At 38.2% G+C, this 20,379-nt stretch overlaps 1 protein-coding gene across 3 annotated transcripts in view; it reads right to left on the bottom strand.

Moving 5' to 3' along the window:
* The window catches only part of LOC120317579 (diacylglycerol kinase beta-like), a 171,402-nt gene that overhangs the window by 4,715 nt on the left and 146,308 nt on the right, over nucleotides 1-20,379 (bottom strand). For 2 of the 3 annotated variants that reach the window (XR_005559274.1, XM_039364268.1), the window contains exons 24-27: nucleotides 17,003-17,093; nucleotides 10,958-11,159; nucleotides 2,815-2,935; nucleotides 1,865-1,925 (exon numbers count right to left, since the gene is read on the bottom strand). Coding sequence is in view for 2 of the 3 variants with exons in the window: in XM_039364268.1 (XP_039220202.1) it covers nucleotides 1,865-1,925; nucleotides 2,815-2,935; nucleotides 10,958-11,159; nucleotides 17,003-17,093 (475 nt within the window). In the remaining variant the exon portion in view is untranslated. Of the gene's footprint in view, nucleotides 1-1,864; nucleotides 1,926-2,814; nucleotides 2,936-10,957; nucleotides 11,160-15,606; nucleotides 15,829-17,002; nucleotides 17,094-20,379 lie in introns of those variants that run through there. The other variant, XM_039364279.1, reaches the window with a different exon arrangement.

Below are 20,379 nucleotides of genomic sequence, written 5' to 3'. Positions count from 1 at the left end.
GCAGGTCCATCTTATCTCAAACATCTCAAGCAAAGGAAAACCCACTATGTTCTAAGGCAGTATATTCCACTTCACACATTTATTTTTAGATGTTTCTCCTCCTAATTAGCTGAAATCTGCGTCCCCTTAATTTTGACTCATTGCTTTGTCTTGCAATCTGGAAAGCTTCTCCACCTGGTTCTCAGTTTTTCAAATGTTTAAAGACAACATCAAATTTCTCCTTATATTTTCTTCAGTATCCAACTGTTTCAACCAGTTCTCATTATATTATGATTAGGTGATTGCTCTTTCTAGATAGAAACTATTTCAAGGGACTATGGAAAGGGCAAAGATTTTCTATTAACTGAGATAAACATTAACGTTTTCCTTTTGTCAATGTCTATTTATGCTAGTTTATTGCTGCTACAAGGACTGGCTCCAACAGAGGACAAGCTGTCTGGAAGAACTAAGAAAATAATTATTTCACTTGTGTCATTTATTTGCAGAAGGAGGAAATGGTATCTGCTGAATCTACTACTCTATGGTTTAGGGCATGAAGCCTTGCTTTTATATGATAGCATTTTGCTGCAAGGTTCCCCAATCTGATGACCCCAGAATATTGCAATAGGACTATTATAATCTCTTTTCAGGTGGCAATGTAACATTTTCCCTAGATTAGAGCACATGAGCAATTGTTTGACAGCTAGGGGGAATATCAATCTTTTCCTACAGTCACCTAAACATGGCATAAACCTGCCAGGTGTTCTGCTCTTCCTGATCTGAAGGCCTTTCTTACATGACCAAAGAAAATCAGTACCAAGCAGGATCTGGCTCACAGATACACCCCCACTCCTGTTGCTTCAGGGAAAGACAAAACAAGTCTGTTTAGTTCTGTATGGCAAATAAAAAAAAATTCCTTATCAGACTGAATTGGAGATAGCACTGAGACAATTCAGCCATTAAGCCTTATGAGTGGTTGTGGAGGTAGCAGAAGAACAGGTCATCTTCTCCACCACAGCCCAAGATGACTCAAGAAGTGTAACAGGCTCTCCAGAAAGGCACATCCAGCATATCTTGCCTGGCTAGTCAACTGTCATAAGGTGAGATCCTCAAAGCAATGAGAATGTTGGGAAGTAGCATCCAATGTGATTCAAAAACTGAAATTCAAATCCTAGATAGCTCCAGATTAGGAAAATGTTTGGTCCTTGTTTAACAACTATTCATTCAATGACCATTTAAACTTGTGATGATCTCAATTAAGGGGGCATATGATGAGTCATGTTAGTTGTGGTCATTGCAATGTGCCTGCAGTTCATTTGATTGTGATTTGGATGTTTTGCAACAAGTTCAAAAGTTATGACATTTGCAGCATCCCTCAATCACATGAACATGTTTTGTAATCTTCTCTGCTATCTTCCTGTGAGCGAAATCAAAGGGAGTAGAGTTTTTGCTGCCTATAGAAGAACTTATATGTGGCTCAAAGTGGAACTGTGGAGAAGTCATTGGGGAAGCTGGCAGGAAATCAGAAATCATGGTCATGTGAGATTCTTACTTAATGACCACATCTAGAGATGGCTGGAACTGCTATCAGTAAGCTGTATGATCAGATGATGTCACACTTTGATTGCATCACTTAGTGATGGAAATTCTGATCCAATTACCATAATTAATTGAGGGCTACTTGCATACACAGGAATTCAAAGAGCCGTTCTTTTCACTTTGAATACTTCTCTGCAAGATATTGTACTATAATACTCATTTGCATATCAGAGTCTTTTCTGTAGCTTATTTTCAAAACAAAACAAAACAAAACAACCCATTTCTCAGAGCTTCTTGCTCTAATAAATAAGCTCCTTTAATAACATTCTGTGTTTCAACTACTCACTGTACAAGGTGGTTGCATCCAAGGCTCTCCATCCACTTGCATGGGCAACAGTTTGGTTGTTCTGCAATACACAAACAGTCTTGTAAGAAGGAAAACTAGTCAGAACTGAATTCTGTCTTGCTCTAAGCTGTCAATAATGAAAAGAGTGAAAGAGTGAGATATACAAAATGATATTATCTAATTGTAGTCACTGAATCATCACCTAATGTTAAGTGCGTGAATGATAAATGAACCATAAATTAATAGGATGGTTCCAATAATATGATAAAAAAATAGACTGGCTAATTTGTAGATCGGTGTGTTGTATGAACATGCTTCATGGTTAAGATTTCTAGGAACCACAGAAGCAATAGCATAGTGGCACAAGAAGGCATGCTCCGTTTACATGTATCAACCCCACACCTTTATCATTCTTTGCTTAACTCATCTATCATGTGTGCAATTGCACATAGAGGCAACTGTGTTTTATCCAATATATTCTTGAGGTATATTGAGTTTGGCTCTATAAAAACTACATCCTTTTCCTATTTCTTAGTGTAAGAGCAGGCACCTTATTCTCCTTTGTACTGGGTCCCCCTGTTTTTTAATGGCTCCTCATCACATTCTCTCATATCCTTTTGTCTCTTTCTAGAACATGCTGAAATTCTGGGAAAACATAATGCCTTATAAGTAAAATGCTTTATTTTTGTCAACATTCTAGTCATTGTTTATCCACTGCAGGATGAAATCTTCGTGTTTCCAAACAGCTTTATTTTATAGACTTGATAAGTTTTTCAGGTCATGGCAAACCACAGAAAATATAAATTTGGTCTTTAGAGCAGGGTATTAGAATATTAGCACACAAAAGAAAGGGATACCAGGAAGTGCCTGATTCTTTTTCGTCTCTTACTATAATACCTTCCAAATTGGGCAAAACATTCATATTAGAACTAAAGCCTCAAAGTAAGTACCTGATGGCAACAGAGGAACACTGGGCCAATCTCTTTCCAGCACTTTTCAATCCAGTATAGATCTGTCCCATTTCCATTGCCCCTTCAAGACCAACAACTTCCAAAAGCTGATCACTAAGATCTAATGAAAGAAAGATAGATTATTATTAAACAAAGAAAAATTTGTGGCCTTTTATTGTGTTTAATGCAAAGCTGAAGATTGCTTATACTGCTGTTCTTCATGTAGTGGCTATGGACATCCGGGTACATACTTGCAAGGTTCTCATACTCCTTGATCATGTTTTAAATTAAAATTGTTTTAATTGAAAAGTTGATATATCTATAGCTGTCTGTCTGTCTGTCTATCATCTTCTATCATCTATCATCTATCTAATCACTGGAGGTAGTAACAGTATCCAGAAAGACTAAAGGAGATATTTTGTATGCAAGTTTTGCTCATCTGTTGTATACATCTGCACTGTTGTTTTTCTTCACTTTACCAGTGTACCTTCTGAAATAGGAACTTTCTTGTGATTGGTGGAGAAAATGTTGTGATTTACTCTGAGGGCTCACATCTACTTCTGTTTCTTGGCCAAGTCTCTGAACTTTACTGCATCGGCCTGCATTTTGGAAAAATGAGCATTTAATCCCAACCGGTTGGTATCCATTTCATGAATGGGCAAAACGTCATTAGCATGACTGTCTTTCTGTGTATATATCAGTCAAACACTCCTTTATTTCCAAATGAATCCATTGTCCTGAAAGGACTGGAAACAAGAGTTCAAAGGCAATGTTTGGAGCAGTTCTTTGTCAACCTCATCTTTTTTTTTTTTTTTGTCAACCTCATCTTTTATTGGCAGAATTTCCCAAGTTCATTTAAAATATTCAGATTGCAGGTCTACAAATACACCTATCTTTGGAAAGTTACTATTAGTATGTAGAAGCTATACAGGCCAGTGACTGGATGAGATACTATTTGTATCTATTTAAATGCTGTTCTGAGTTCCCTGGAAAAATAATATAAGAAGCATGCTAAATTTGTCAATAGTCTGAATCAATAAAAGGTAATTTTATTTGTTCACCATATAATGGGAGTTTTGGTTAACTCAGGAGCATGATTTTTTTTGCTAGGAATAAATTATTATCACCTTTCTCCACATTTTGCTTTGAAATGAGTTGGCTACAGCTCTCAGTTCAATTTTTTCTTACAAGGCTAAGTTATAGGTAATGTAGGCAGTCCCACAATTTGTGATCCAGTGATCCCCTGCACATTACCTATGGGTGCTTTTGATGCTACAGTGAGCACGTTCCAAATATTTCATTTAATTTCATTAAATTTCATTAAAAAGACTTTATTGGGGAAAGAATCACATTGTGAGGGAAGCACTGTAACAGTGACAGTGCTTCAAAATCAAAGCAACAGGGGCAATGCTTCAAAAGCAAAGCAACAGGGATAATATTTCTGCATTTGGCAGCACTTTTTGTGTAAATTCTACCCATTTTCAGAAAGATTTGTGCACTTGATGTTTGTGTCATCCAAGAGTTTTACGAAATGCACAGATGTTATCAATTTGTGATTTTGAACACAAATGATTCCCTATTTGGGTCAAGGATTAAACTTTTTTCAGCACTCAGAAAGATGATGCAGCTAAGGATAAATAAGTAGGCTTGCTTCATCTCTTTGGGGTCTTCATTTGGCAAACCCTCATGTGCACTTGCATGGTTTCTATTTGGTTGCTTTTGCTGTGCAGTGGGAAAAGTATAGCCTGGAATGAAAATGAATGATAGACAAGAAGCAACAAATGTGAGAACAAAGCAAATGTGAGACTTTTGTCTTTTGAAACATAGATATCTGGCCTATGCCAGGATGAATCTGCAGTGCCAAAGTTGGAGTCATTTGTTCTGCAGCACTCCAAAATAGCATATTTAATTTCCTCAAATGAGGTCTTGCCTGCAAGACTTCAAAACTAAACACTAATGGCCTCAAATTATTCTTTCTTCTACTCTGGGAAGATATTTGAAACAATAGATTTCATCTCTGAAGCATAGGAATAGTCTTTAAAGATTGTTTCCTTTTACATTGTGCATATTCCTCCAGAGTCTGAGTTATCAGAGAAACAAGCCAGCATAATATGTGTTGCCATGATGGCTGAACTCTAATTTGCTTGCCAGTGCTTCTTACAGCCTTATCTTGACACAAGTTAAAGGCAAGATTTAGTAAAAAATTTTGGTGTTATTTCCACCACCTCCCAAAATCAGTAGATAGTCAGAAAAACAACCACCAATCATTCTCCTGAAAGCGTGATGGAACAGATTGGACAGAGGCTTTAGCTGTATTCATGTTGTCTGTGTGACAGATCACTCAAGCTATTTCAGAACATAGGTTAACAGGTTGCTGGTCTGGAGGAAGGAGCTTACACAGCACACTAATGCAGTGCCTTTCTGCCTCATTCTGGCCCATCTTTAACTTGTCAGCTGGGTTATTTTTGGACAAAAGTTTACCAGTCTTCTAGAAGTCTGGTAAACTTATAGAGAGATTTACTACCTCTCTGTCACTTGGGATAGAAGGGGAAACTAGCACTACTCTTGTCAATTTCCCTCCAGCTTCCAAATTGGTAAGACATGAATGGACATATCAGCATCCAAATGTATCCAATGAAATATGCAAAATGGCATCAGAACAAAAAAAATAATGCTCCAAAATAATAGGAGCAACAGAAAACACAGCCATGCCAAACCCTTGTCAGCAGAAGCAGCAGAAAGCTGTAGCGAACTCGAGTAGAATCAGCAATACATACCTCCCCATTTAAACAATTAGCAGATCCTACTTTTAGTCATAAGCAGGCTTACTGATCTTTGTAAAACTTTTGAATATTCAATAGTAGGTCTAGTGATCTACAAAAAGGCTGACATATATCAGTGTACATAAGGAAGCCATGCTATGCTTTGTGAAATGTAAGTTAGATATTACATGGGCAGATGCTTCTACAGAAACCAGGGAGGGTAGTGCTTTGACCAGAGATGAAGATGTAAGCCTGTGGCAACCTTAGTTGGACAATAGGAACTCTGAAGAGGCCAGCATCTGACTGCATCATCATGAGATTTGTGAATGAGCCATTGTAGGTTCTTCTTAAGAATGTGTTGGAAAAAGGTAGAAAATTCTACTTTAAAACTGCTAAGGACCAATTTAGGGTGCCTCTGTGGGTAGGCTGGAGATAATCAAAAGCTGCATCATAAAGACACATCATTTAAAAATGATCTGTGAGATGTCTTTATGCCATGGGTGAATCTGAATCTGGAGTGTGTTCCCTATTTTTCCAAAAGATAGAAAATGAAATTGTTATTCAGATCTACTTGTATGTAAAATCCTATAGAGCCTTGCTGTAACATACGTATTTGGGGAACAATAAAATGTATTGTTTTGAGGATTAGGTTAGTAATGGCTCATGTAAAATTGTACTGCTAAATCCTCCACATGATTCAAGATCAGCTTTTAAAAAATCCCTATTTGTGTTATCCTACAGAAATAATTGCTGCAAAAAGTAATAATTGATAGTATTAAGAAACTGCTCCTCCCTATAAACCTTGTCCTGACATATCTGATTATTAGTTTTCAAGCTGGTTAGCCATTATCATTTGTGGATGTGTTATAAAGGTAACCTGTAAGCTTACATTGCTGCTATGCATGAACCCATTTGTCTCATTCCACAAGAAAAGTAGTGAAGGAGAACATTTGTAGGCTGGGAAACTTGCAGGGTGGGGGTGGGGTAGATATGGCCCACAGATCAGATATTGGCAACTTCCTGCTTATTGCTTTGAAGTTGCAGTCCTTAGAAAACTACCTACTGCAATTGAGGCAGCCATTAGTCAGAAAGTATTTCAAAATTGCCGTGCATTGTTCCCAATGAAGATCATGCCCAATGGTTTTTTGTTTTTTTTTTGAGGATTGTGCTGTAAATGCCTACAGATTTTCTGCAGCCCTCATCCCGCCTCAGGCCTCTCCACTTGGAGAGTTTCATGCATTAGTCAGAAAGGAATATTCTGGAGAGAGTGCTGTTTCACCACCCTGGCTTTCTTTTCCCTGTTTGTACTGTAGCCTGTATCAGCATTAAAGCATCCTCTTAATTACTCATTCTGTTCTGTCTAAGCAGCACCTGTTCTGCCAAGCTCTTTCCAATCCTCTCCATGGAATCCCAAGAGGATATTCTTAGAATTTTCTTATTTTCAGGCAGGTGCTCTCATCGGAAGAGCATTTCAGAAAAATCTCACAAGGTGATCTATGATTCTTCATGACAGAGAATGTACTTTTTGTTTCCAGTAGCTTGGCACTGCTGTGCCAACACTGTGATTAGCTTAAGGCCTTTAATATTTCATTACTTTGCAAGATCCATTTTCTGTAAAGCTTTAGTCTCATTGGAAGCTGGCAAGGAGCTGGCAAGGAGCTGGAGGAGGGAATGGCATTGAGAAGAATTAAATAGGCAATGAATTAATTTTACATTAATGATAAACTTGAAAATAACTGCTGCCTGTAAAATGCTCCTTTGGAGTATAACAAATTCCCGCTTTATCCCAAAATCAATGCATTCATGTTAAGGGTCTGGAGGGATTACCAAAAACAATATAGAATGTCAGCGATGAACCCAAGTAAAAGGGTATTTGGAAATGCTTGAATACTTTGTACTATAAGCAACGGACAAGCATCCTGCAGGCAAGTTTTGAGCAGGATAAGTAAACTGAATTGAAAGAAAGCTGCACACAGCAGCTTTTTTAGCAGAAATGAATTAAAATAAAAAATAAAATAAAAAGAAGCTGGTAGTCATAATCTGAGACTTCTTACAGCACAAGCTTGTTGCCTAAGGAGAAAGCAAGCAAGTGCCCTTTATCCTGGGAATCCTTTCTTACATGCGCAGCTGGAAGCTGGCAATGTTGGCTGCATTTAGAGATAATTTAGAATTGTGAATTAAATCCCTTTGGAAATTGTGTGTGAGAATGTCAATAGGCAAACTGGTTAATTGTCAGGGTGTGTCCTGCCTGGTCTCATGCCGCCCCTTCAGCCTTTGCCTGCCTAACCCATCTCCTTTACCAGCTTTCCCTCAGCTTGGTGCCACCACCCCCCTCCCATGATTTGGGACATATCTCCCCAGTCATTATGGTCAACTTGTCTTTTTGAAAGATGTACTGTTTGTGGTTGAAAACTGGAATGCCAAAGTTGGAAATAGTAAGGAGGAAAACATAGTTGGACTGAGTGGCCTAAGAAACAGAAATAAAACAGGAGAATGATTTATCAGTTTCTTCCAATTCAATAATTTCTTCAATGCTAACGTATTTTTCAAAGCTCAAAACATACCTTACATACATGGGCATCGCCAGATGGGGCACATAAATCAGTTTCACTATATTATCAGTAGAAGAAAGTGAAGGAGCTCAATTTATAGTAGTGAAAATGTGGATGGGGCTATGTAGAATAGATTGTGAGCTGCTCATATGCAAGTTCCAAATCAAGCTAAAGCAGGCCAAAGCCAACAGATTCCAAGATATGAATCTGAGCATGTACTCAATATTTTCAAGGACAACATCAGGATTTTCTGGACTCTTTCCAGTCAGGATTCAGGCTGGGCTATAGTACCAACATGACATTAGCTTCATTTGTTGATTACTTTTGGAGGACTCAGGATGGGGGTGGTGTGTCCATCTGGCCCTTCTGGATCTCTTGGTGGCTTTTAACATCATCAATCATGGTATTTTACTGGACCAGCTCTAACAATTGAGGGGGGCACTGTTTTGTGACAGGAGGTTTTCCTCCTGTCTCCATGACTGGTACCAGTCAGCATTAGTGAGCAAGGCTAAATCCTAATCTCCTGTTATGTCTCTCTCCCCTCCTATTTAACATCTATATAAAGCCACTGGAAGTGGTATTTGGAGCATGGAATCCAATATCAACAGTATGCTGATGACACTCAATTATACATCTCTACCTCATGCAGAAAAGTGATGCTGCTTAGTGCCTTGAGGCTGTAAGGGCCTGGATGGGAGAAAGTGGCTTTGATTCAACCATAGCAAGATGGAATAATTGTAGATCTTTGGCTCTCCTAAAGTCAGGAGAATTGATATCTCTGACTCTAAAATTGGATAATATTCTCATGGAGAGAGGATCCACCTGAACTTGTGGTTCCTGGTGGAAAAGCATGTCAACCATGTCAGGAAGCTTTGCACAAATTTATCTTGTGTGTCAATTGCATCCATTCTTCAACCAGGAGTCCTTGCTCATAGTAATTCATGACTTAGTCACCCCTGTTTGAATTACTGCAATACATTCAAAGAAAAATTGGAAGTGCAACTGGTCCTAAATCCAGCAGCACATAAATTTTAGGTCTCCTGTGTTTCACCTGAGTAACACCACTTTTGTTTGAGCTGCATGGCTCCCAGTTATTTTCCAGGTGCAATTCAAGGTGTTGGTTATGACCTTTAAAGCTGTACAATGCACAGAGCCAGATTATCTGCAGGATCACCTCTGCTCTTCCTTCTAGGTTAAATAGGGTAGGCATGTTCCAGGTCCCCTCCCTCAAATGTTGTTACCTGATGGGACTTTGGAAGTGTGCCTTTCATAGTGGTCATCCTAGCCTTTTGGAATAGCTTCTCACTTGAGATCTGAGGGATCACTGCTTTTTAAGCCTTCCAGAGGGTTAGGGTGGCATTGGGCTAGGATGAATTGGGAGATTGTTTGTTCTGTCAGAGATATCACAGGTAGCCAAGAAAACAAAGAAATCAGTCCAGAGTTCTTATTCAAGGCACAGATGATCCTATTTTGGATACATTATGCAAAGACCCAACTTCTTAATAAGAATGGCAAAGGACTAGCAGGTGGCAAAGAAAAGGGCACGTTTTCATCTTCTATTCTGATTAATTTTCTCAAAGTAAAGATGTGTTTTCCACCAGATATGAAAAGCAAGTTTAAGGAACAGGTTTGAAATTTGAGAATGATAAAAAAGATATTCGGGGAATACCTGTTTACTCTGAATGAGTTCAAATATCTAGACAAAAGGTATTCATTTATTTGATTTCTATCCTACTTTTAATTTAGGCATTCAAGACAGTATTTACAGCACTTCCTGCACTTATAATTTCACATAAAACAGCCTGGTGGTAGGTTGGGCTGTAGTCCAAAGTCACCACATGAGCTTGGATAGAATATTTATCAAATCTGCAAATATTACAATGTCAGGTGGGATATCTCATACCCTAAAGATTGTATAAATAACTTTAACAATTATTTTTATGTTAGAGAACTGTGCCTAAAATATGAATGAATGAAATTTAACAGGAACACATGCAGGATTTTTCAGTTAGCAAGCAATCAGCTGCACATGTGTACCTGACTTGGCAAAAGCATTTGTGAAAAAGATTTTGGAACTGTAGCTGATCACAAATTGAATATGAGTCAGCAGTGTGATGTTGCTTTCAAAAAAGCCAAATGCAATTTTAGGCTGCTTCAGCAGAAGTATTGTTTCCAAAATCATAGGCAATCATTTAATTTCTTTTGGTCATATCCTATCTCAAGTATTGTGGCCAGTTCTAGATATTGTACTTTAGGAAAGATTTAATTAAACTACAACAAGCCCAGAAAAGATCTCTGAGGAGGGGTAGGGATTTAAGAAAGATTGAAGGAATTGGGAATGTTTAATCTTGAAAAAACTGGGAGATACTACATGGAAGATCAAGCTTTGTTTTTTACCACTACAGAGGACATTGCCCTAAATCATGAAAACAGATTCCAAACTGAATGTTTAGAAAAAATCTTAACAGTTCAGCCAGTTATCCAGAAAATTGGATTCCTCTCTACCCAGTGTGTTCAAGTGAAAGCTAAGCCATATCTGAGATATGCTTTAATTTGAGGATGTTCTGGTACTCAACAAGCAGTTGGAATGGCTTCTTTCAATTCTTCAATGACTAAGGGCACATGATTTTCGCAGATGAAATAGGTTATTTTTCATTAAACTGTATGTCTCTAAGAAATCTTATTTTTTGGTTCTTCCAACTTGTCAAGCATTGAACACAGGAGATACTATTTTTTTGTGGCCACTGTAGATATACAGGGATTACTCCTAAATATCTGCAACTTCCTACATGCTACTTTTACTGCACTCAAAAGTCTAAGTCACCTCACCTTGCACACAAAATTTGAGCTCCTTGGCATCAGTAACCACCGAGGATTGCAACTTTTCAGGTATTTTCTTGCTCATGCGGTTATAGCTGCGCTGTTTCTTGGTTTCTCCCCAAAGATTGGAGCCACCATACATGCTGGGAATGTTGAGGACTGCAATTCCTTCCAATGAAGTGCTAGTCAGATCCAAAACTGTTCCATCACACTGATACAGAGGGAGAAAAAGATAAAAGAGTGGTTTTATGAAATATATTTAGAATTATCTATTAAACTGTATCATGAACTATATAAATATTTTTATTCCACCGTTCTAAATATCAAGTAACTTCTTATTGTCATAAAACCAATGAAGCAAAATTATTAAGATCCACATTCATCACAATCACACTAAACAATAAGCTGTGATGCTATCAGTTCAAAATTCAGGTGTAGATGGCTAGAACCCCTTTCAGCGGGAGGTGTACTGTCTAAACCAGGAGTCCCCAACTCCCAGTCCGTGGACTGGCACCAGTCCACATCATGCCAGCAACAGTCTGCGCAAGCAAGTGAAGCCCTATCTGTGAGATGCAGGTATGCAAAACCACACCCCCTCAGATCTGCGGAAAAACCTTTCTCCATGGAACCGGTCCCTGGTGCCTATAAGATTAGGGACTGCTGGTCTAAACAATGTCTTACTTAAGCCATTTTAACCAGAGTATAAATGTACCACAAACATGCAGTTTAAAAATCCACAGGGTTTCACTTTCAAAAAAATGCACTATATTTCTTGTTTCTCATGCACGTCTGAACAGCTCAGTAGGTATGAATGAAACATTAGATCCACGAAGAAGGGGTCTATATAACTAAATATTCTGAACATTTTAAACTATGGTATAAATATCAGGAGTAATATGGGTAAAGTCTACGTAATCTAGTAATTACTTTAAGCTTCAGTATGGTTGACCTCCTTGATGAATAATGCCATCTATGAAGCCAACATAGTTATATTCATCTAAGTTAAGGCAATGCCTGTTGTATTCAAGATCATTTTAAGGTGCCTGTAGATCCTAGTAATTTTGTGAGTCTTTATCACCTATGAATATTGCTGTTTTGCATATTGTGTATTATTTTCTGACAACAGAGGGAATGTTTAAAGCAGGGAATGAAGACTGTAAATAATGTGACCATTTTACAAGCCATTGTGGGTGGCAGAAAGAAAAAGTTTACTAATAGTCAGGTGAACACAGTAATAATAATTTATATCACATTTAAAAATTATCAAGCTTCATATGTGAATCCATTTAGCTGTGTGGTTGTCCCTTCTCCCTCTAATTGAAACTAGAAATTAATGAAAACAAGGTGTAAATAGGTTTTTTTGTAAAGAGTAGTCTAAAGCAACATAATAACATGTTTGGCAAAAGCTATAATTGAAAAACAATTATTTTGGTCTGCACACAAGTCCTTTGATATTTATCTAAGGATTGCAAGTGCTGTTCTTCGGTCTGTGTTCAGTTCTGCTTCATTGTTTTGCTTGGGGACATTGCCAACGAGCCTCCCCTGTGCTGTCTGGGTAGCAAAATTCTGGCAGGCTGCAGAAGGTGATATGGATGCCATATATTCACCCAGCAGAGGAATGAGCATCTAATGGCCAGCAACTGTGTTTTCCTCTTTAACCCTGCTTTGTCTCTGTGCCAATGTGGTACAATGGCCTCTTTGAGAAGGGGCAGCTGATGGGTTGTTGGCAGGAAAACTGGAAGTAGACATTTGCAGCTGGGCAAAAAAACAACTTTATTTCTAAGCGACTACAACTGTAACTGATGCCAATTTCCAAAACAAAACTGCCATTTCTCCTGTGCTCATGACAGATGCCTGGAGCCAAAAGGAGGGCAAACTGTTGCTTTCATCTTAAAATGCTGTTAGATTAACATTTTGCAGCCCTTGAACTACAATATCCTGAACACATTTGCAGAAAGATCCAGGACTGAGAAACGAAGTTATTTTTTCACACAATAGTATTTTTCAACCAATACTGGAAGGGGATATGCTTAGGGGTTTTTTTTTTTTTTTTGTATAACAGATGAATAGTTGTGCAGTGTGGAATCTGTCAAAGGTTGAACAAATACAGCTAAAATATTTTTCCCATGTTCTCACTATCAGTGCTAAATCCAAAACAAGAACAATAAAAGCAATAGTGGATCAGTGTAAACCCTTGTGTGTAGCATTCTGTTCCCAATCAAGGTCCCATGGAAAGCCCACAAACAGACTAAAATCCAATAATGCTCATGATTTGTGTTCTTGGCAACTGTTATTCAGGTGCCTAATGATATTGAAAACTATAATCACTGTCAGGACTACTTCCAACAGCAGCATTATTCTACCTGCTTATCCCAGATATATAGAAAGTAGTCCTAATTGCTGCTCAAAGAAAAGGCATTCACTTTTATTTCATTATTTAATATGCTGCATGACTAAATTACAAACTGAAGTCATGTGTGGAACTAAGCTGTTTTGAACCCAATAACTAATCATTTGCCTACTTAGATTGTTTGAAATGTTTCTGGCAAAATGTGCTATTTGAATATTCCATGTCTGACTTCAGTCTCTCAGGCATGAATCCACAGGGGAAGGTTTTAGGAGTTGCACTGATTCACAAACTAAATACAATCTCAACAATTGATGGCTAGGGGAAAATGCCAAATACCATTTTAAGTCTGTATCTATTTTATAGATGTACTAGGTGAACTGGATGTGGGAGGTAATAGTAGTGTTTGCTGAAATACCATACTAAACTAAACACAAACCTTCTCATATTTTAAGAATAGCTGGACAATGGAAAAAGTTCTTCAGAGATACCAAGAATGTCCTTCCTTGCTGGTTCTTTTTTATTTAAACATCCTGTACTCATAGGCTAGACTAGTGCTGGAAGGAAGAAAGCTGGGGAGTGATGAATGAGCCAGGGATGTAGCCAGCTAAAATATCTTTGAGACAGCTGAAGAGAAGTATATGTTATGTCATTTACCCTTTTTGACAGCAATCAACTGAAACTTATTCCTGATCTGGCTTTGGATGAGTTCCAATTTCCTCTAAAAAGCTTTTCTCTCCTTCCTGGCTATTATTAGCCCCTGAAGATGCTGTCTGCAATAAAATCAGGAGGCCATCACTGTGTGTAACCTTAGAAAATAAGAGTAGATGTCTCAAGCACACACCACCATCTATAGAGGCTAAAGAAAGAATCTTTTTGAACATAATGGTAGTCTACAAAGAATTTGAAATAATTATCCAGATCAACAAGCTTTGTCATGTTGATGGACAGGCTTCTGTCTCTTTCACTGACACTTTTGAAAGATACTGTGAAAATAGGAATGAGGAATAAAAAGAGATGTATGAAGAAACCAGCAGTGAACTCTGAGTGGTATGTCCACTTGGCATCTTTTTGATGTGGTCTGCAAACGCAATGTATTCTTTAAAGCCATCCAAACCCAGATTTGAGGTCACGCTGGCATGCAAATCTATAGTCACAGCAAAGATAGTAGGACCAGGATCACTTACACAATTAGGAAGCAATTAGAGAAGCCAACTGAACCCAGGATCTTCTGAAATGATGTCTTGGACAATGACAGCTGATGGGAATTGTCCCTGTATCAGCCCTTGAGTGAGGATGCCTGTCCTCATTGTCATAAGGAACTGAAGGGAGGTGATCACAGCAGACTGAAAAAGCATGGCAAGGTGTGGGCTTTGACTGACAATTCCATTTTCTAGCTTTAGTGAATAATTAACAAACATTACATTTATGTTTCTAGATTATGGATACTGAAAGTATAACTTTCAGTCCTAAAAAGGGGACAATTTGGATGAGGTTGGGGAGTGGAAATGGTTATGGAAAATACACACCACATACAATCTCAAGTAGAAACTATGAAATGACTGACTTCTTAGTAACTGCTGGTGAACCACATGTTTCCTAATTAGAGGCTGTTTTCATGTAGCTAGAAGGTGGTAGTAGGCAATCACAGAATTTACAAAATATTCACAACAAACTTAATTTTAGTCAAGCCCAGAAGTATACCTGTAAGGGCATATTTCTGTTCTCCCAAAACTGGCTTCAAAGATGAAACACTCAGATGTCCATGCCAGCAAATATATTTAAAGGGAATCCATAAAATAGGAATATCCTGTACATTTTTAAAATGCTGTTCCACATCTATAACTTTTTCTTCTTCCATTGAACTGTGTTTTGGATATGTGTATCCAATGGAAGCTTTCTCAACTATAAATGCACCTACTCTTTCCCTGTAAAACATCTTAAAATGTTTTAGTGGATGGAGATATCACTAAAAGCTCAGCTGCAGCTGCCAGCTGTTTGCGGGGAGGGGGGAGGGAACCTCTGTCGACATGCTAACAGTGCAGGAACCACAGGAGATATATTGTTAATTGGAAAATATTCAGATGCGTGGAATCTAGAATCTTGTTTGGTTCTATCATTGTGGGTCAGAATTAAGGTCATGAACCAAGCACTAAAAAAATAAAGAGAGAAGTATTATGAAAGCTATGGAAAAAAAAATAAAGTGTCTGCTGGCATTGTCCCATCAGGCAAGCCTTTTGGTGAGAAGCTTTCTCCTGTCTCCCTCCTGCACTTTGGATTCTCTTAATCATTGATTGGAAAAAATGGCCAATGCACCTCATCTTCCTATTCCTTTATTTCTCTTATATCCAGCAGTCCAGGGGCAATTAGGAGAGCCCAGAGGCCCTTTCTCTTCAAGTGTCAATCTTCAGTAGAATGGCAAATAGGGTGGCCTTTTCGTTGCCTGTTTCTTCCTGCTCCTCTTCCTCTTCCTCTTTCTTCATCGGCTCCTCTCTCCACCCTCGTCCTGCTCCTCCTCTCCCCCTACACAGTTCTACAAAGTCAATAAGTGAAATTTTCATAAACGTACATTTGTGAATTATCTACTATTTGTGATCCAAATTTTAAAAGCACTCTGTTTCAGCTGAGAAGATACTGAAAGTTTTTTTAATTGGGGGGGGGGGAAATTCTTGTATTGGAATTAATATTATTTTCAAAAACTAAAATATTTCTTGAAAGAATGGAAAGGTCCCATGTCTTGAAGGATGTCGCTGGGTTTAATAGCATCAGGGTAAACTGAGCAAAACATGTCCGGCTCCAGGGATAGTGTTACGTTGGTTACATAAAGACTAGACCAGTGATGGCGAACCTTTTAGAGACCGAGTGCCCAAAAACTGGCCCCACCCCCACTCCACCCCTGCCCCGCCCTCACCCATCCCCCACCCCACCTGCCCGCAGGGCCCTCACCGCCTCCAGGGCCCACTGCAGATCGCCAGGCAGCCCAGCAGCGCCATGGTGGCCACGCCCTCTGCCCGCACCCTGCAGCATCAACTGTGCAGGATGGGGCATGAGGGCAGAGTCTTGTCTATGCTGCCTGGCTGCCATATCCTTGGCTGCGCTGCTCCGTGTGGGTCATGCTCGGGGGCGACTCTCCTCCAGAGGGGCTGCTGGTGAAGAGGGAGTCATGGGGGGAGGGGAGGCTGGAGCAACAGCACTGTGCCCACGGAGAGGGCTCTCAGTGCCGCCTCTGGCACACATGCCATAGGTTCGCCACCACTGGACTAGACCAATGCTAATCAATTACTGCCATAACCCTTGGCAAATCTACTCCTGAATAAAATATATTCATTTAACACCACCACTTAAACTTTTGAATACATATCTATTAAATTAAATCATTTTAATTTTTTTTTAAATTCTAACCTGTAAGCAGCAGAGCTATTACAGCCTAATTTTTTGACTAAAGTTTTAATGACTCTGTAGATGGAATGTAATTGAAGTTAAAGAAGGAGGGAAAAATAAACCGTAAATTTGCCAGGAATAATTTTCCAATAAACCATGGAAATTCTTACTCTACAAGCTTGACCCTGACTTTTCTAGAATGTTCAATAGCATACAGTATGTTTAATGTTTTAATGAAATACAATAATACATTTCTAAGAAATTATTGGCATAATCATGACACACCTTCTATAGAAAATAAGGCTAATGTGTTTGGGGAGACTCACCTCAATCTCTACATAGTCGTGAAGCTTCTTGCAAGTGGCTGCAAATGTTTCTGTTGTGCCAAATTCAAAATACCACAATTTATTCTTCATTCTGACATAGAGAAACAAAATAGGAAAAGCATTCTGGAGTGATACATTCACATGATACTTTATCTATATATGCTGCCTTGCTAGCAGCTACAGAGTTGCAGTCTACATATGTTAAGAGCTAACATAGTATGACTGGGAAATGATAGAGTAAAAAAAAATTATTCTAGAAAATTAGACAATTTATGGAATTGCATCACAACAGCACTAGATGATGGAATATTTCAATTAACCAACTACTTTATACACTTTTCCCTTTTCAGGAAAATTTATTTAGGAAAAATTTGCCATTTGCAGTTACAAGTTTAACAAAATGTAAAACCTCCTATCTTCTTGTTTTTTGTTTTGTTTTGTGAACTCTGAAGATAGAAATATCTTTTCTTAATAGAATAGTTGCTATCTTCAGAACCAAATTTTAATTAAAAATGAGACACCATATTATTCTGTACCAGTCATTAATGCACGTCACAGTCCTATAGATTGTATCAGAGGATTTACCCCACAATTTAGCAGTCCAAGGAGCTTATAGAAAGTAAACAAGAATAAGGATGCTTCCACAAGTTTCCAGTCCTCAATACCTCGCAAAATCAGTCTAAAGCTAGGTTCAAATAGGCAGTGTGACACCATAAGTCAATCAGCCAACTCCCATTATTCCCAGTCAGCTGACTGTTGATGATGGAAACTGAATATCTTCTTATATTGGAAGGAAGGCGAGAAAGCTGCTGCTGTATTTACCAATCTGGTAAATACATCTATTCCAGGGGTGTCAAACTGTTGGCCCGCGGGCCGGTTGCATCATATGGATGCCGCGCCCATCCCAGCTCCAGCAATGCAAAAAAAGTCACAATATATTGCAACATGTCATGTGACACGGTGAGTTTGATACCTGTGCTCTATTCTTTTAAGCTCCTGCCTTACTATCTGTAGATGCTATGCTTCATGTCTATCTGCCTTTCAACCTTCTGGGCACTCGTAAATTGTAACCTTCCTTATTCTTGTTCATGAATTCACATGTTTGTACATGTGGGGTTGGAGAACAATCCATTTTATGGGAGTACCTGACCTAAGTCCATAAAATCTTGTTTTTATTTCCTGTGAAAGCCTATTTCTTGACCATAGAAATCTACTATATTAATGTTTTTTTACTTGCATAATCATAGCCCATCAAGCCTTTGGAGTAAAGTCAACTAAACTGCCTCATTCTAGTTTCAATTTAATATAATTTAGAGGAAGCATATTTCCACACAGACAGATTTTTTTAAAATATAATTTAAAATATAGTAAAACAGAGCTTTGTAAGGCCAATTAAGGTAATTGGATTATTTCTCAATTCAGGATTTTTAACATGATTTTTTTTTATTATGATGGTAGAATCAAGAGTAAGTAGTGGTGGCAGACAATTTAGAAGGAAAATCATTTGTACTTCAATTTGAGAGGGCAGTATGCTTTTATTGCCCCTTCAAAATTTAGGACAGAAATATGCATGCGCCCACCCTCTTTTTCTAATACATATTTGGTGGCTCCTCTTTGGCCTAAGATGACTTCAGAGCTGTCTAAGGAACATGGTAATTTAATAGAGTTTGTTTACAGGAAGTGCCTTTACTTCTGTGTTCTATTCCTTGTATGAAAAATTTTCAACCAGATCCTCAGAAACCATCCAAAGGTTTAAAGACTGGCGTAATGCTATAAAGACAGGAACAGCAGCTGTTTGGCTCCTAGCCACTTGTAGGTGTAAAATCGTCTCCAGAACTAAATAGGGAAGTCTTGAGGTATTGTACACATTTCACTGTGCCCTATTGGAACACACTTCCTTGACTAGATCACTTGGTTTTTTTTAGGAGGGCAGCCTACTTTGAGCTCTGTCAGGAAAAAGGTCAAACGTTTTCATCCCACCTAATGGACTATACTGTATATCAGATTAAACAATAGGAATTTTGAAACACTAATGATGACATAAGACAGCTTGGTGCTTTTGCTCAGCAGAGTAAATGACTCTGTTCCAGAAATTCTCAGATTATGTTTGTACAGAGGCATTATTTTTCAACTTTTCAAGGCATTTGAAAATGTAATATATCATCTCACTGTTCACACTGAACCCAGACTATGGATCTGATAATCCATCTACTCTGTTCTATTTACTTGATTGTGCACAGCCCTTTTTCTCTTCCCCAGGATGCCATCTGGAATCCTTCCTATGCAAGACAAGTGTATGAGTAATGGTTCCACACTAAGGATGCTTTGAAAATCTTCCAAAGAATCCTAGGTTTCCAACTTTGGAAAATGAACAAGTAGAACAATCATGTCCATCCCTCTGCTTATTCTTTGCTTTATTTTTCTTAGATTACTGCTGGACCAAAACTGTACATGCATGTTCATGGATTTTGGAGAGAAGTCCACAGTTAACCAGTTTAGACCACAAATAAGTGTCAAGAAGGCATAATAAGGTAAATATTTGAATTAGGTAGAACGGAGACAAGGACTTCATAAGAGGTCAGAAAGCTGGAAGAAGTCCAATAATTTTGTAGTGAAGAAAGAATATGATAAAAAAATTAGGTGAATAAGTTGTTAATAGCTATTTTAGTCCACAATACTTCTAAGACTTCTAGTGGCAATATTCCAAGTTCTAAATTGCACCCACTGATTGAAAATTAATCCCATATTTTATCCTGTCCAACTCTATGTGAAACCTTCTGATGTTTGAATACTGCTACAAAATTTCAAAGCTTCTACAATACAGTACCCCCAATCTTCAACAGACTAAATAAGTGTTTATTACATTTACATTCTACATTTATTCTGATAACTAAAGTTGCTTATATGAATTTTATTCCACAACAAAAATCTGTAAGGTAGCTTGGGCTGAGACAGCATGACTGGAGTCACCAGTGAGTCCTATGGACAGGAGATGTTTGAACCTGGATCATTCCAGCTCAAATCCAACCTGGTAAATACCACATTACACCGGATTTTCAGATATATTTATTTCTTTTCACATTTTTTTATTCCTATGCCTACTTCCTATACTCCTGAAAATGCTTCTGAATGCCTTGATTCAATTCCTCTGGATTATAAATATGTAAACCCTCCAGGCAGAAAATCTTTATTTTTAAAACTGTGAAATATTGAAGCTATATGGAGAGTGAGAGAAGCTAATTATCTCTCTTGACAATAAAGATCAGAGTGCATAATTGTGGCAAACAGGTTATGACATTATCTAAATTCATATTAGGCTTATGGGTGAATATATGTGTCAAATATTTGTGTACACGCCAAATGGATAAAACTGTTTG

The sequence above is a fragment of the Crotalus tigris genome, unplaced genomic scaffold, assembly GCF_016545835.1.
Source record: "Crotalus tigris isolate CLP2741 ecotype Arizona unplaced genomic scaffold, ASM1654583v1 scf7180000017591.2836849, whole genome shotgun sequence".
NCBI classification, from domain to species: Eukaryota; Metazoa; Chordata; class Lepidosauria; order Squamata; family Viperidae; genus Crotalus; species Crotalus tigris.
Note: the sequence above shows the minus strand (reverse complement) of the source record. Positions and strands in the feature narration are given on the sequence as shown.